The sequence below is a fragment of the Notolabrus celidotus genome, unplaced genomic scaffold (assembly GCF_009762535.1).
Source record: "Notolabrus celidotus isolate fNotCel1 unplaced genomic scaffold, fNotCel1.pri scaffold_175_arrow_ctg1, whole genome shotgun sequence".
Classification (NCBI taxonomy): Eukaryota; Metazoa; Chordata; class Actinopteri; order Labriformes; family Labridae; genus Notolabrus; species Notolabrus celidotus.
In genome coordinates this window covers 16,322-30,307 of record NW_023260038.1, presented here as the reverse complement: position 1 = coordinate 30,307, position 13,986 = coordinate 16,322, and the positions used below count along the sequence as shown (strand labels likewise).

Genomic DNA, 13,986 nt, shown 5'->3' with positions numbered 1-13,986 from the left:
TGTAGTGGGGTGATAAAGAGATATTCTGAGGGGTATTTAAAGCCTCTTCTGTTGATTTTTCACAACACTTTAATATTATTCTCTGTCGCGCGACGCTTCGGGCCACAACCCCGGATATGAGGAGTAACCGGAGTAACCGAGCAGCCCGTGAGGAGCTGCGGGGGAAACCCCGGACCCGCAGCCCAGAAGCAGAGCTCGCGACGTTACAGAGCCGCCATTTTGTTTCACCGGGAGGAAAGAAACCAGCCTGAAAAACACCGGCGTGATTATTTTCCTTTACTTTAAGCCCCTTCAACACGGCGGATCAGCATCGTGCTCCACACTGTAGACTCGCATGGTGAGTACACATCGAGTTATTCAGTAAACTGAGGAGGAAGGACTGTTTCCACTGAACTAACAGAGACTCTGAGCTGAGCAACCCGGCGGCAGGTTAGCAGCTCTCAGACACGGCGAGCCGGCATTTTAGAAACCTGGCCTGACATAAAGGAGGACTGTTAACAGAGATGCTGTCTGCAGGATAAAGTGCAGCTCACTTAGAGGAGAACAAATGAAGAATAAAGAAGGTGTTTGTTTGTTGTTCCCTGTGCTCGGTGCCCTCAGAGGCCTGCTGTCTGCACCAACCAGCAGAGCTACTGAGCCAGGCTAACAGAGGCGTGGTGAGGGGTTAAACTCTGCTTTCACAGGAGATTAAACCTTTAATGTGTTTATATCTTCAATTAAAACACACAGCAAGCTCTATCCGTCTCATTCAGTGACTGTTTCATGTCAGGGGTTGTTTCAGTTTCATGCAGTGGAAGCAGCAGATCATGTTTCAGGTTGGCAGCAGGTCAGGATGGTTCAGGATCCGTGGCGCCAAATGTCACATTTATGTGTTTACACGCTGCTTCTTTGACTCTCACTCATCCGTCCTGAGGGTTCACCTGGAAACTGTGATCATTAGGAGAGAGATATCAGATCCAGACCCTCCAGAGAGACTCAACCCCCCCATAGCTTTGTGTGACAGCCTGGATTAAAGGAGCAATGCGCGACAAACAGAGGGTGGCAACATCTGTATTATATGTAATAACACACATATAAAGCTCTCTCTGTTTCAGCTGTGTTATACTAAACCTGTCTTATTTCACTCGCACAGGTTACTTTAACACCTTCATGTCAGTCTGAATATACAGCCATGTTATTACAGCTCTGTTAAAGTGTATATAACTGTGTAATAAACACATCTTTTGGGCTTCTGGCAGCTTTATAAGCTTGTTTTAAAGTTTACAGTGAAAATTAATGTCACAAAGGCTCAGTGCTGAGTGAGTATAGTGGACAATATTATGATTATAATGAGAGAATTCAGAATCAGCTTTATTGGCCAGGTATGCTTGACCACACAAGCAATTTGACTTTGGTAAACTGTGCTCTCTTTGTACAAGGCAAGGGATAATAAGGCATACAAATACAAATATAGTAAAAATATAATAATAATAACATCAGCTTTAAATAGAAAGAACAAAAAGGCATGACTAATATGTACAGACTAAAATAATGTGATAATAGTGCAGTGGTAGGTAGTTCATAGGTGTGAAAGATATATTTATCAATTTTAAACACAAATGTTTAGATTTTTTGTAAACACAAAAATAAAAATTTTGCGCATGAATGTTTTCAGTTTAGATTCATTTTAACTGCACATTTATTTTGTTTTTACTAGTTTTAATGCTGTAAAGGGACTCATTTCTAATACCTTCTTGTTTTTAATTCATAATAATATTACATTTTATTTAAAGGGGCCTTTCTCAGCACTCAAGGACACCGCAAGGATAAATATACATACACAAATTTACTCATTAAAGGAAACAAAATCAAAATTAAAGCCGCAAGCGGCGATGAGCGGGCCCTCGCACACCTGCGAGCCGTTGCCTACGCGAGCCGGCGCCTACGCCAGCTGTTGCCTACGCGAGCCGCCACCTACGCCAGCCGTTGCCTACGTGTGCCGCCGCCTACGCCAGCTGTTGCCTACGCGAGCCGGCGCCTACGCCAGCTGTTGCCTACGCGAGCCGCCGCCTACGCCAGCCGTTGCCTACGCGTGCCGCCGCCTACGCCAGCTGTTGCCTACGCGAGCCGCCGCCTACGCCAGCCGTTGCCTACGTGTGCCGCCGCCTACGCCAGCTGTTGCCTACGCGAGCCTACGCCAGCTGTTGCCTACGTGTGCCGCCGCCTACGCCAGCTGTTGCCTACGCGAGCCGCCGCCCACGCCAGCTGTTGCCTACGTGTGCCGCCGCCCACGCCAGCTGTTGCCTACGTGTGTCGCCGCCTACACCAGCTGTTGCCTACGCGAGCCGCCGCCTACGCCAGCTGTTGCCTACGCGAGCCGCCGCCTACGCCAGCCGTTGCCTACGCGTGCCGCCGCCTACGCCAGCTGTTGCCTACGCGAGCCGCCGCCTACGCCAGCCGTTGCCTACGTGTGCCGCCGCCTACGCCAGCTGTTGCCTACGCGAGCCTACGCCAGCTGTTGCCTACGTGTGCCGCCGCCTACGCCAGCTGTTGCCTACGCGAGCCGCCGCCCACGCCAGCTGTTGCCTACGTGTGCCGCCGCCCACGCCAGCTGTTGCCTACGTGTGCCGCCGCCTACACCAGCTGTTGCCTACGCGAGCCGCCGCCTACGCCAGCTGTTGCCTACGCGAGCCGCCGCCTACGCCAGCCGTTGCCTACGCGTGCCGCCGCCTACGCCAGCTGTTGCCTACGCGAGCCGCCGCCTACGCCAGCCGTTGCCTACGTGTGCCGCCGCCTACGCCAGCTGTTGCCTACGCGAGCCTACGCCAGCTGTTGCCTACGTGTGCCGCCGCCCACGCCAGCTGTTGCCTACGTGTGCCGCCGCCTACACCAGCTGTTGCCTACGCGAGCCGCCGCCTACGCCAGCTGTTGCCTACGTGAGCCGCCGCCTACGCCAGCCGGTGCCTACACGAGCCTACGCGAGCTGCCGCCTACGCGAGCCGCCACCTACGCGAACCGTTGCCTACGCGAGCCACCGCCGACGCGAGGCGTTGCCTACGTGAGCTGCCGCCTACGTGAGCTGCCGCCTACGCGAGCCGCCGCCTATGCGAGCCGTTGCTTATGCGAGCCGTTGCTTATGCGAGCCTACGCGAGCCGCCGCCTACGCCAGCCGTTGCCTACGCCAGCCGCCGCCTACGCCAGTCGTTGCCTACGCCAGCCGTTGCCTACGTGAGCCGTTGCCTACGCGAGCTGTTGCCTACGCCAGCCGCCGCCTATGCCAGCCGCCGCCTACGCCAGCCACCGCCTACGCGAGACTACATGAGCCTACGCCGGCCGTTGCCTACGCGAGCTGCAGCCTACGCGAGCCGTTCCCTACGCGAGCCGTTGCCTACGCGAGCCTGTGCGAGCCGGCGCCTACGAGAGCCGTTGCCTACGCGAGCTGCAGCCTACGCGAGCCGTTCCCTACGCGAGCCTGTGCGAGCCGGCGCCTACGAGAGCCGCCGCCTACGTGAGCCGTTGCCTACGAGAGCCGCCACCTACGCGAGCCACCGCCTACGCGAGCCACCGCCTACGTGAGCCGCCGCCTACGTGAGCCGTTGCCTACGCCAGCCGCCGCCTACGTGAGCCGTTGCCTACGAGAGCCGCCGCCTACGAGAGCCGTTGCCTACGCGAGTTGCCGCCTACGAGAGCCGTTGCTTACGCGAGCCGCCGCCTACGAGAGCCGTTGCCTACGAGAGCCGCCGCCTACGAGAGCCGTTGCTGATATAAGCCACCACATGATGTCAAAGCAAGATCTGAAAGTATGTACCGCCTGTGCCCCTTGGGTGGTGGCAGATTCCCAAGTTAACCTCCAAACTTGACAGTGTGCCATGCTCACAATTTTAGTCTGAACAGAATTCCTTTTAATCATTTTTACATTGAAATCTCTATGTGCGTTCATGCACTGCCTGAAAGTCAGCATCGCCTATGAAAACAATAGAAACTGACAAAGTTCAGGTTCAGGTGACTTTATTTGTACCCGTAGGTAAACTTGTTTTGCAGCCAGTGAGATGTTAGGTCAATACAAAATTACAAGATAGACTTCAGACAGAACAATCTACTTAATGTGCAAAACATACAAAAAATATCCTAAAACTAATCTAACACTAAAAATATTAAAATGAATAGACATGATAAAATGATAAAAGTGCTCAAGGTTCCATTTTAAAAAGCATATCAGAAAACAGTCGACCAATAAAAACGATAGAATCACACGAATAAAAAAGACAATCTGGGCTCAAGTCATAAATTTGGGGCTAAAAGTGGTAAGAAAATAGAAACAATAAAAGTGACAGTGCAATTGGTGTCAGGTGGAGTTTGGCACTTCATGCCACTCATGTGTAAGTCTGTGCCGTATTTGGGGCACCCCATTCATTACAGTCTGGACCCGCCCCGGCTTGTTACCTTGTTGCAGGTTTGTCATGTTACTGAGCTCGGCAACAGTTGGATTCATGCAGAACAAAGGGTTCAGTTGATGTGATAGAGAGCTGCAGAGACTCACCTGTCACCCAGGTACAAGTCAGACAACTTCTCAGGCGGTCATGTTTTACTCTCATGTGTCGGCAGTGAGGATGTAAGGAGACACTGAACCCACGATTCAACTTGAATCCTGATTTGTGGCTCACGATGGGATTCACTCACGATTCTCCAGAAAACTTGATTGAACTCAAAATTGAAATAACTATTTTATTTCATTTCTCATATATGGACAGTTGGGATATATATTTTGTCTCTTGTATTTCTTTGTAAAAAAAAAAAGTCATCCTTTTTCATTTTTAAGGTGTTGTAACTCACATAAAACCACTGCACACTGAAATCACCGTACAAAAATACCTTGCTGGAAAATTCCAGAAAAATTATAGAGAAATGGAAAGTGAATGATTCCAAAATGAAAGTATTAAATATGAAAACAAATAAGGTCAATCTCTTTAAATTGGGGATGTACATTTCAAGTATTCTCCTTGATCAATCTTATGAAATGTTAACGATCAATTATCAATTAATCATTAAAAAAACTGTGAACTATCTTTCTAATTCATGAGTCCTTCCTGTTTCTTATTTTTAAGATAACATTTAAAAACACATTGGATTGGACTCTATTTACTGTCATTGTATGATGTGTTCTTGTTTGTCTGTTAAAATATAAAACTGGGTAACATGCACTTTCTGATTGATTTATTCAGCAGAAAAACCGAATTAAAATATATTAAAATATGTTATAAAAAAAAAAGTGAACGTTTGCCGTGTCAAAAATAATGCCAAACGCGTTTTCCCCCCTGAATCAAATGTTCCTTCCTGACACAGTGTAAATTACTGATGGTATTAAACAGCTACGGATCGTATTGAGATGTTCAAAATGTTAAACACGCTGAATATCAACGTGAGGAGCAGGCTTATAAATAATCTCTGTGGACGCATGGTCATGGAGTGAAGACTCAGACTACAACATGTGGATTTACTGCAACAGGACAACTGAACAGGATCAGATTTTGGACTCAGGGTCCAGTTTTCTCGTTCTTAATGAGAAAAATAAGCATTTAAACGCGGTCAGGTGTCAGCCGGGAGCGCAACCGGGTCAGAATCAGTCCGGTGGTGGGGGTAAAAAGCGCTCGTGGAGACCTGTCACTCAGCCGCCAGCTGAGCGTCTCCACCTTCAGTCAGCTGATTCTGAAACATGCTTTAAACTTCAAACACCTCCACTCAGCGAGTGACGACAGAGCAGTGCAAGAGACTTAATGCAGATAGCGCCTTCTACTGTTTAAAAATAATATCCAGATACAAGTTATGTTGAATTGATTTTAATCCGCCTTTATTTGTATTCATTTTTTTACCATCTTGCTATATATCCTTACATCCCTAGTCGTCAGGAAGGATAGTTTAATCCTTTAAAAACACATGTTCATTCATATGTTTGCTTCTCTTCCACAGATGTCTGGAGACATGGCCACAGATCATGTGAACGGGAACGGGACGGAGACGGAGGAACCGATGGACACGACCGCGGCCGTGACCCGCTCTGAACATTACCCGGCGCTCCTGGAAGCCGGATTACTTGAAAAAGTTGCTGAGAAACTAGACGAACTTTACGTAGCAGGTGGGTGAATCTGAGGGACGAGATGATCTAACGAAACACGTCTTAAGACACACCTCTGTGCTTGTTGTCTGTCTCTTTCTGATTGCAAACACACTTTATTCGTTGTTCCCATCCTCCTGTGAAGTTGCAGAGCTGTTTTGGGGAATCAGCTGATCTGATATTTGAGTATCTGAACGGGTTAACCGTGGCGTTTGTTGTTCTCCTTTTAAGGAAGAGAAATGAGAAACCCCCGGACTTTCACTTTGATATTAACTCCAAAAACAAACTTCATCAGGATGTATTCATCGCCACTTCCTCTGTAGCGTCTTCTCTTAGTGATCGGGGAAAGATTGCCGGGTTATTAACTGTGAGACTAATCTCTGAAGCAGCGCGAGGCGCTCACAGAGGATGCAGAAGCAAAGCAGTGATGCTGTGTTGTGGAGTAAACACAGATTAGAGACTCCCCCTGCAGGCGTCAGTGAAATCCCTCACCACAGCTCCTGCTTTGTGGGTCAGTGTTTGGTTTTTAAGTAAAGAGTCTGGTCTGAATGAGTGGAGGAGTGGAGGAGTGGGTGTGGGCTCGCTGTGAAGAGAGATCAAGGAAGGTAGACTGAAGACCAGCTGCACACACGGCAACAATGGAGCAGCTGTCCGCCTGCAGCAGGTGGAGGAGCGAGAGCACGGATGATAACTGAGCTTTAAAATGTGCAAATATAATAATAATAATAACCGTTCTCTTTGGTCCCTCTGCTGCAGATCAATCCTCATTAAGCCTCATGAGTCACACACACACACATCCTCAGCTCACATGACCAACCCTCTCTTCTCCTCTGTGTTCGTCAGGCCTTGTAGCACACAGCGACCTCGACGAACGAGCCATCGACGCTTTGAAAGAGTTCAGCGAGGATGGAGCTCTGCAGGTGCTGCTCCAGTTCAAAGAGAGCGATCTGTCACACGTGCAAGTAAGTGTAATCGCCCCAAACAAAGACACAAAGAGGTGTATGTGTGAGGGTTCATCCTCTGCATTTCTGACCCTGTTCCCCTCCCTCCCTCCCTCCCCTCGCAGAACAAAAGTGCCTTTCTGTGCGGGGTTATGAAGACGTACAGGCAGAGGGAGAAACAAGGGACGAAGGTGTCAGACCCCACCAAAGGACCAGACGAGGCCAAAATCAAAGAGCTCCTGGACAGAACCAACTACACACTCGACGTTACAACGGGGCAGCGGAAGTATGGAGGGCCCCCTCCTGAGGAAGTGTACACAGGAGTTCAACCCACAGTGGGAACCGAGGTACGAGTGGTGTCTTTTGTTTTGACTGATGCTCAGGAATGAAAACAGAACCGTGCTGTTCCTTTTAAGGACTTTCTTTTTGTCTTAAACGTGGATGGAAATATGAAGTTAGAGACGTCTTTATATTCCATAATCAGAGCTTCCTTTTAAGGAAGATAATCCCAATCAGGACCAGCGTTCATTCTGTCAGCTCCTTTAGATTTAGACTCAGTCTGTAGAGGAAAATGTGTTCTTTCAGTCACATTTGAGTCTTTGATTTCATGTAGTCGATCAGATATCAGTTTCAGGGTTGTACCAAGTGTTAAAATCGTCAGTATTTCCCTCTTTGAACACTTCTCCTTGTTTTATATTTCTAAATGAAATAACTCAGCCTGTCCCGATTCAAATAAAAATGACATGAACACAAAATGCAAGGGCTGCATTGCACTTTTACGACAGTCCCTGAATGCATCTGCACTGGACAGACAGTGGGGTTCACGGCACTCTGAAATGCATCTTTGACGATTAGGAGTTGATCAAAACTTACTAAACGTGGGGCGCTGGTGGCCTAGCGGTCTAAGCGCCCCACATACAGAGGCTACAGTCCTCGTCGCAGGGGTCGCCGGTTTGATTCCCGGCTGGTCAACCATTTCCTGCATGTCTTCCCCCGCTCTCTACTCCCCACATTTCCTGTCTCTCTTCAGGTGTCTCATCAAATAAATGCAAAAAGGCCAAAAAAACAACTTACTAAACGTGTGTGATATATCACCAAACTGGAATAAACAGAGCTTTAAACGCAGAGATGTTTACACTGCAAACACGTTAAATAGTAAACAGATTTCCCTCGGTTGTGTCTTAACTCCAAAAATCCACAGGATCTGTGTGCACCACCTTCATTATTCTCTTTACAAACAGGAAGAAACTAAAAGAGAAAGGTGAGGAAGATGATGAAAAAGAATAAAAAACAATCTGCAGGGAGGTGACGGCAAGAAGAAATGACAGAAAGATAAAAAAGGTTAAGATAAAACGATGTTGGAAGACTAAAAACAATAAAATATAAAAGATTTCAACAAATAAAAGATCAGAAACAATAAAAGTATCTGGATTAAAACACGCTCAGGTGAAAAACACATCCATAAAAATGTGTTTTTCAAAGAGATTATAAAAACTAATGAGAATAAAACGTCTTCCTCTTTCAGATCTTTGTCGGGAAGATCCCCCGCGACCTGTTCGAAGACGAGCTGGTTCCTCTCTTTGAGAAGGCTGGACCTATCTGGGACCTGCGGTTAATGATGGATCCGCTGAGCGGCCTGAACCGGGGCTACGCCTTCGTCACGTTCTGCACGAAAGAGGCGGCTCAGGAGGCGGTGAAACTGGTTTGTCCATCCAGACTTCTCTGATGTTTAAATACAGGCTTTGTTTGAAGATGAACCGGGAAGAGAGATGAGTCAGGACGGAGGTTTTGTTCAACCTGTTGGTGCAGATTTCCCCGAGTGTTTATCTCTTGGTGTCCGTAGATGTTCACACGTTGTTGTCTTTTCCTCACAGTGTAATAATCATGAGATTCGCCCCGGTAAGCACATCGGGGTGTGTATATCCGTCGCCAACAACCGGCTATTCGTTGGTTCCATCCCCAAGAGTAAAACAAAGGAGCAGATTGTTGAAGAGTTCGCTAAAGTTACAGGTAAAACCGTTAAACGTGGCGTCCTGTAGAAGTTGTGATCATGACGTTCTCTTCTGTGATGTTAAACTCTGAACCCACCGCCCCCCCCCCCACCGCAGAGGGCCTCAGCGACGTCATCCTCTACCACCAACCGGACGACAAAAAGAAGAACCGAGGCTTCTGCTTTCTGGAGTACGAAGACCACAAAACAGCCGCACAGGCTCGCCGCCGGCTAATGAGCGGCAAGGTGAAGGTGTGGGGCAACGTGGTGACGGTGGAGTGGGCAGACCCCATCGAGGACCCCGATCCTGAGGTCATGGCCAAGGTGAGTGTCGCCGCTCCAGAACCAAAACACCGGACTGGACTCGTTGTGTAGAATCTGACCGGAGATCCGCTTCGTGTTGCAGGTGAAGGTTTTATTCGTCAGGAACCTCGCTAACAGCGTCACAGAGGAGATCCTGGAGACGGCGTTCAGTGAGTTTGGGAAACTTGAGCGGGTGAAGAAGCTCAAAGACTACGCCTTCATTCACTTTGAGGAGCGGGACGGTGCAGTGAAGGTATTTAAACTAAACGCCGGCTCTCAGACGGACAAACATCGTGTAGAAGTGTTACCTGATGCTCCTTTCTTCTTCTTCTTCTCTCAGGCGTTGGATGAAATGAACGGGAAGGACCTGGAGGGAGAGCCCATTGAGATTGTTTTCGCCAAGCCGCCGGATCAGAAGAGGAAAGAGCGCAAAGCACAGAGACACGCCGCCAAGACGCACATGTGAGTAACGCCGCAGCACGTCCTTCAAGTCTGACGGTGCGATGATCAGGATGAGATCACTGATGCGGTCATGAGCTCCACACACTCGTGTGTTGCTGTGTCTGCGATTGTCGGCAGTGTGACTTCTATGCTGGTCAGATCAGCTGTTTCTGATCCCGCCTACGTTTTCTGTTTGCTTGTCCAGAGGGAACGATGACGACTCTGAAGTGTAGCATGTTAGGATGGAGATGATAAGAGCTGTAGTTGATCAGACAAAGAGGAAGAGAGAGGAGACGTGGTTGAATTCATCAGTAAACCTGACTCAGAGACTCTTACTGAAATAGTTTATGTAGATTCTATTGAGGAGGAATGACACAAACGATACACAGGCAGGGGAGTGTCAGTCAGACCGTCCCTCTGGATGGGGATCTATCCCCAAAGATGACACTTGAAGTTGGATACTCATACCTACACGATGATAAACACAACAACCTGTGGAAGTATGGTGTTAGTTTACTTTAAGTCTGTCAAAACATACTGGAAGTAATCCTGTCTCGCCTCTCACCGCAGTTAGGGAAATAGAAGAAGTGGAGCAGGAGCGGAGGAGTTTTGTTGAACATGTGTACACGTGACTCAGTGTTTAATTTCTGATTGGTTGGATATTTATTACGTGATAAATATCAGGTTAAACCAGCCCCCCTTAACCCTCCTGTTGACCTCAAATGTCCTAACATCTTTTATCCTTGGGGTTAATTTGACCCCAGCAATTTAAACCTCCAGAAACTGATTGTTCCCCAGGTTTATGTGTCAGGTACTTTGATTATCCAAATAACCCTTTAAATCAAATATATTTCAGACATAAACTTAATCTAAAGCATTCAGAAGGACTTTATTTGTAAAACAGAACATCAAACTGATGTGAGTTTTTCATGCGCTCGTCGGCCCTGCCTTGTTTATATGTTTTCATGTATGACACAGGACTCATCACTGAATGTCTTTAGAGACATGGAGGCTCTTACAAATATTATATCTCAATGTAAAGGTTGTCGGTTCGATCCCAGCTCCTGCAGTCACATGCAGAAGAGTCCTTTGTTATAGTGACCTCAATATCATCCAGAACAACCAAAACAAATTTAAAATGTTTATATTTCTTATGTTATATACAGCTAAAACAGCCTGGGGTCAAATTGACCCCAAGGAACACTGATGTGTAATTTTTTTTACAGGAAATTAGAACATATCAACATTTTAATTTTACTTTTTCCCAGTTGTCCCAATTAAATGAGGAAAAGTCCTGAAATATGAAGCCCAAAAAAATTATGTTAATCATTAATTTAGAGACGTTCAACATTGAATGGGGTCTAATTGACCCCAAGGATAATAGGAGGGTTAAAACCCAGTGTGAAAACGTGTTAAAAAACGTACCTGAACATATTTGAAAATGGATCTAAGTTGAGTTCTAATGTTTTTACATAGTTTTTAGTATTTACAGATGGTCTGAAATATCATAGGTAGAACATTTTTTGTTGATTTGGGTTCCCAGAGGCTTTAAGGGATGAGTACAAGGTAGGGATGTCAACAATTAATAGAGTATGGATTAATTGATTGTTAAGAACTGACACGAACACATTTTTTTAAAGTTTAAAGCATGTTTGGATGTGAATCAGCTGACTGAAGGTGGAGACGCTCAGCTGGGGGCTGCGGCTGAGTGACAGGTCTCCACGAGCGCTTTTTTTCTCTGCTGCCGGACTGATTCTGACCCGGTTGCGCTCCCAGCTGACACCTGACCGCTTTCACATGATTATTATTCTCATTAAGAACGAGTAGACAAAAATCTGGACTCTGTGAGTCTGAAATATGTTTCTGTTCAGTTGTCCTGTTGAAGTCTGAGCCTTCACTTTTATGACTGTATGTCTGCAGAGATTATGAGCCTGCTCCACACGTTATTACACGAGATTTACATCCCTAGTACAAGGGGATGGTATGACGTATTGACATGCATCAGACTGAGAGGACGCTGGTATGGATAGTTGTCTTGTTGTTGGTGTTTATGTGACGTTGATATCAGCTGCTGTGGATTCTCTGGATCTTTGTGTGTCTGATGTGCTTTAATGTTTCTGTGCTCTTCTCTTTTTCCTCTTTGAGAAGTCAGATTAAAAGTAATCCTGTTTAAAGTTCTGGAAAATGATCATGACTTGAATTCTGCTGCATGAATTGTTTGCTCGTCCTCCCGCTCTCGCCCGTCTCTCTGTATTTATGTGCGTTCCTCTCCGTCTCTCGTCCCTGCAGGTACGACGATTATTACTACTACCCTCCTCCCTCCCACATGCCGCCTCCCGCCAGAGGCCGGGGCCGAGGTGGCAACAGGGGCGGTTACTCCTACCCCCCTGACTACTACGGTTACGAGGACTACTATGACTACTACGGCTATGACTATCACAACTACCGCGGCGGCTACGACGACCCCTACTACGGGTACGACGACTTCCAGGCCCCGGGACGAGGGCGGGGCGGCAGCAGGGGTCCCAGAGGTGGAGGCTCTCCGGCCAGGGGACGCAGCAGCGCCGGGGCACCCAGGGGACGGGCCAACTTCTCCCAGCGTGGCGGACCGGGACCAGGCCGTGGAGGAGGGCGGGGCGTGAGAGGATCCATGCCGCCGCGAGGGCGAGGAGGGGTACGTGGTGCTCGGGGTGGCCGCGGTGGAAATGTAGGAGGAAAGCGCAAAGCTGATGGGTACAACCAGCCAGATTCCAAGCGTCGCCAGACCAATAATCAGAACTGGGGCTCTCAACCCATTGCTCAGCAACCGCTCCAAGGTGGTGATCATTCTGGTAACTATTCCGGTTACAAATCCGACAACCAGGAATTTTATCAGGATTCTTTTGGGCAACAGTGGAAGTAAACCAGTAGGGCTTTGATAATACGTGTTTTATTGTTTTTGTTTTTGTCTTTTTATTTAGAGACTTGATCTGATTGGCCCTCAATCCCATACGGTTGCCTGCGTTTTTTTCCTCCAAATTTGGGTGACATCTGGCAAGATATCTTTTTGTACATATTTTAATAATCCGCTTGGACTCAAACCGTAGTCACACTCCCACCTGTCTCTGGCGAACTGCTCTTCTTTTTATCCCTTTTTGTTTTTTTAAAAGATGGTCGTTTTAAAAGATTTTCCATAACAAAGTTTGAAAGAAATTTTAGATGCAATTATGTGCTCGAGCTGTCTATTTGGCATTAGCTTTATGTATGTTTTTAGAGATTCTGGTTTCCATGTTTTAAGTAGCTAACAGCAACAAAGCATATGTCTCCTAAACATGTATTTAAAACAAATGAAATACAATTTGTATTGTCACAGAGTAATGCGTGTCTTGTTATTGAAAAGAGAAAAAAAGGACCGTCGTAGTCCTATTTTTTGGCTTTACATTTTGGCTTGTATTCTTTGCTGTTTGTCTGCTTTAATAAACATACACGCACACGTGTACAAAACTTCAAATTGTGTTGCAAATTCATGTTTCGGCAAATTCTCTCTTCAAATTGCCTTCAAATTTAAAGGCTCCTTGTGGAAGAAATGGACTAAAGGTTTGCCAATGTTGGCCACATGCTCCAATGTCACCTTGCATGCCATCAAATTCCAAATCACCTACTTCTTCTACAGTCGGCATCTCAAGTGCTCTGTACGTGTAGTGACATACTCCATCCTTATGAGTTCCTCTCATGTCCAAAAAAAAAACATTAACGTCTCACAATTTGGTGTCCGATAATTCACTGTCGATGCAGCAGCAAGTTTAAGCCCCGCCCCCCTCCTGCGAGTCTGTCCCCTTTTGTAGCGAGTGGGGGGGTAAAAGCACAATTTGATCTATTGATTCCAAAGAGAAGCTTTTCCTTGTCCCAGAAGGATCTTCCTAGCTGTTGCAGGCCTGGATACTAATCTTGCATGTTGATCTGAAGGTTTGATGTCGTGCTAATGTGAGAGATAACCGCCCTGCATGACTCGTCGCTTGTAGACTTTCTGTTCGCTCTCTCTTTAGACGCACTCTGGCTGCTCTTTTCTTTCCTCTGCTTGTCCGTCCACGTTTTCACCTGCTGCACCTCGAATGATCTTAACAACTTAAGGCCCATGTGCATGTCCAATCCGAGCCTGTGAGAATGCTTTGTCTAATGCAGATTCATGTGTGCGCAGTCGGTTATACTCTTGAGCAGTAGATGTGTGTAGATGTAACATG

General features: G+C 47.1%; 1 protein-coding gene across 1 annotated transcript; it reads left to right on the top strand.

Annotated features, from left to right (window-relative positions):
• The first annotated feature begins 127 nt into the window (after positions 1 to 127).
• On the top strand, positions 128 to 13,256 carry LOC117808896 (heterogeneous nuclear ribonucleoprotein Q-like). The gene is made up of 10 exons (XM_034678572.1): positions 128 to 337; positions 5,947 to 6,112; positions 6,935 to 7,053; positions 7,158 to 7,379; positions 8,558 to 8,734; positions 8,907 to 9,042; positions 9,141 to 9,346; positions 9,429 to 9,578; positions 9,666 to 9,787; positions 12,056 to 13,256. Exons 1-10 carry the CDS (start codon positions 335 to 337, stop codon positions 12,666 to 12,668), a joined length of 1,914 nt encoding a protein of 637 aa, XP_034534463.1. The 5' UTR covers positions 128 to 334; the 3' UTR covers positions 12,669 to 13,256.
• Positions 13,257 to 13,986: the final 730 nt, after the last annotated feature.

What these genes read in the sequence shown, in the direction of transcription:
- LOC117808896 (XM_034678572.1), top strand. An exon ending in GCGATCTGTCACACGTGCAA is followed by an intron (nt 7,054 to 7,157) that starts GTAAGTGTAATC and finishes CTCCCCTCGCAG; the next exon opens with AACAAAAGTGCCTTTCTGTG. An exon ending in AGCGGGACGGTGCAGTGAAG is followed by an intron (nt 9,579 to 9,665) that starts GTATTTAAACTA and finishes TTCTTCTCTCAG; the next exon opens with GCGTTGGATGAAATGAACGG.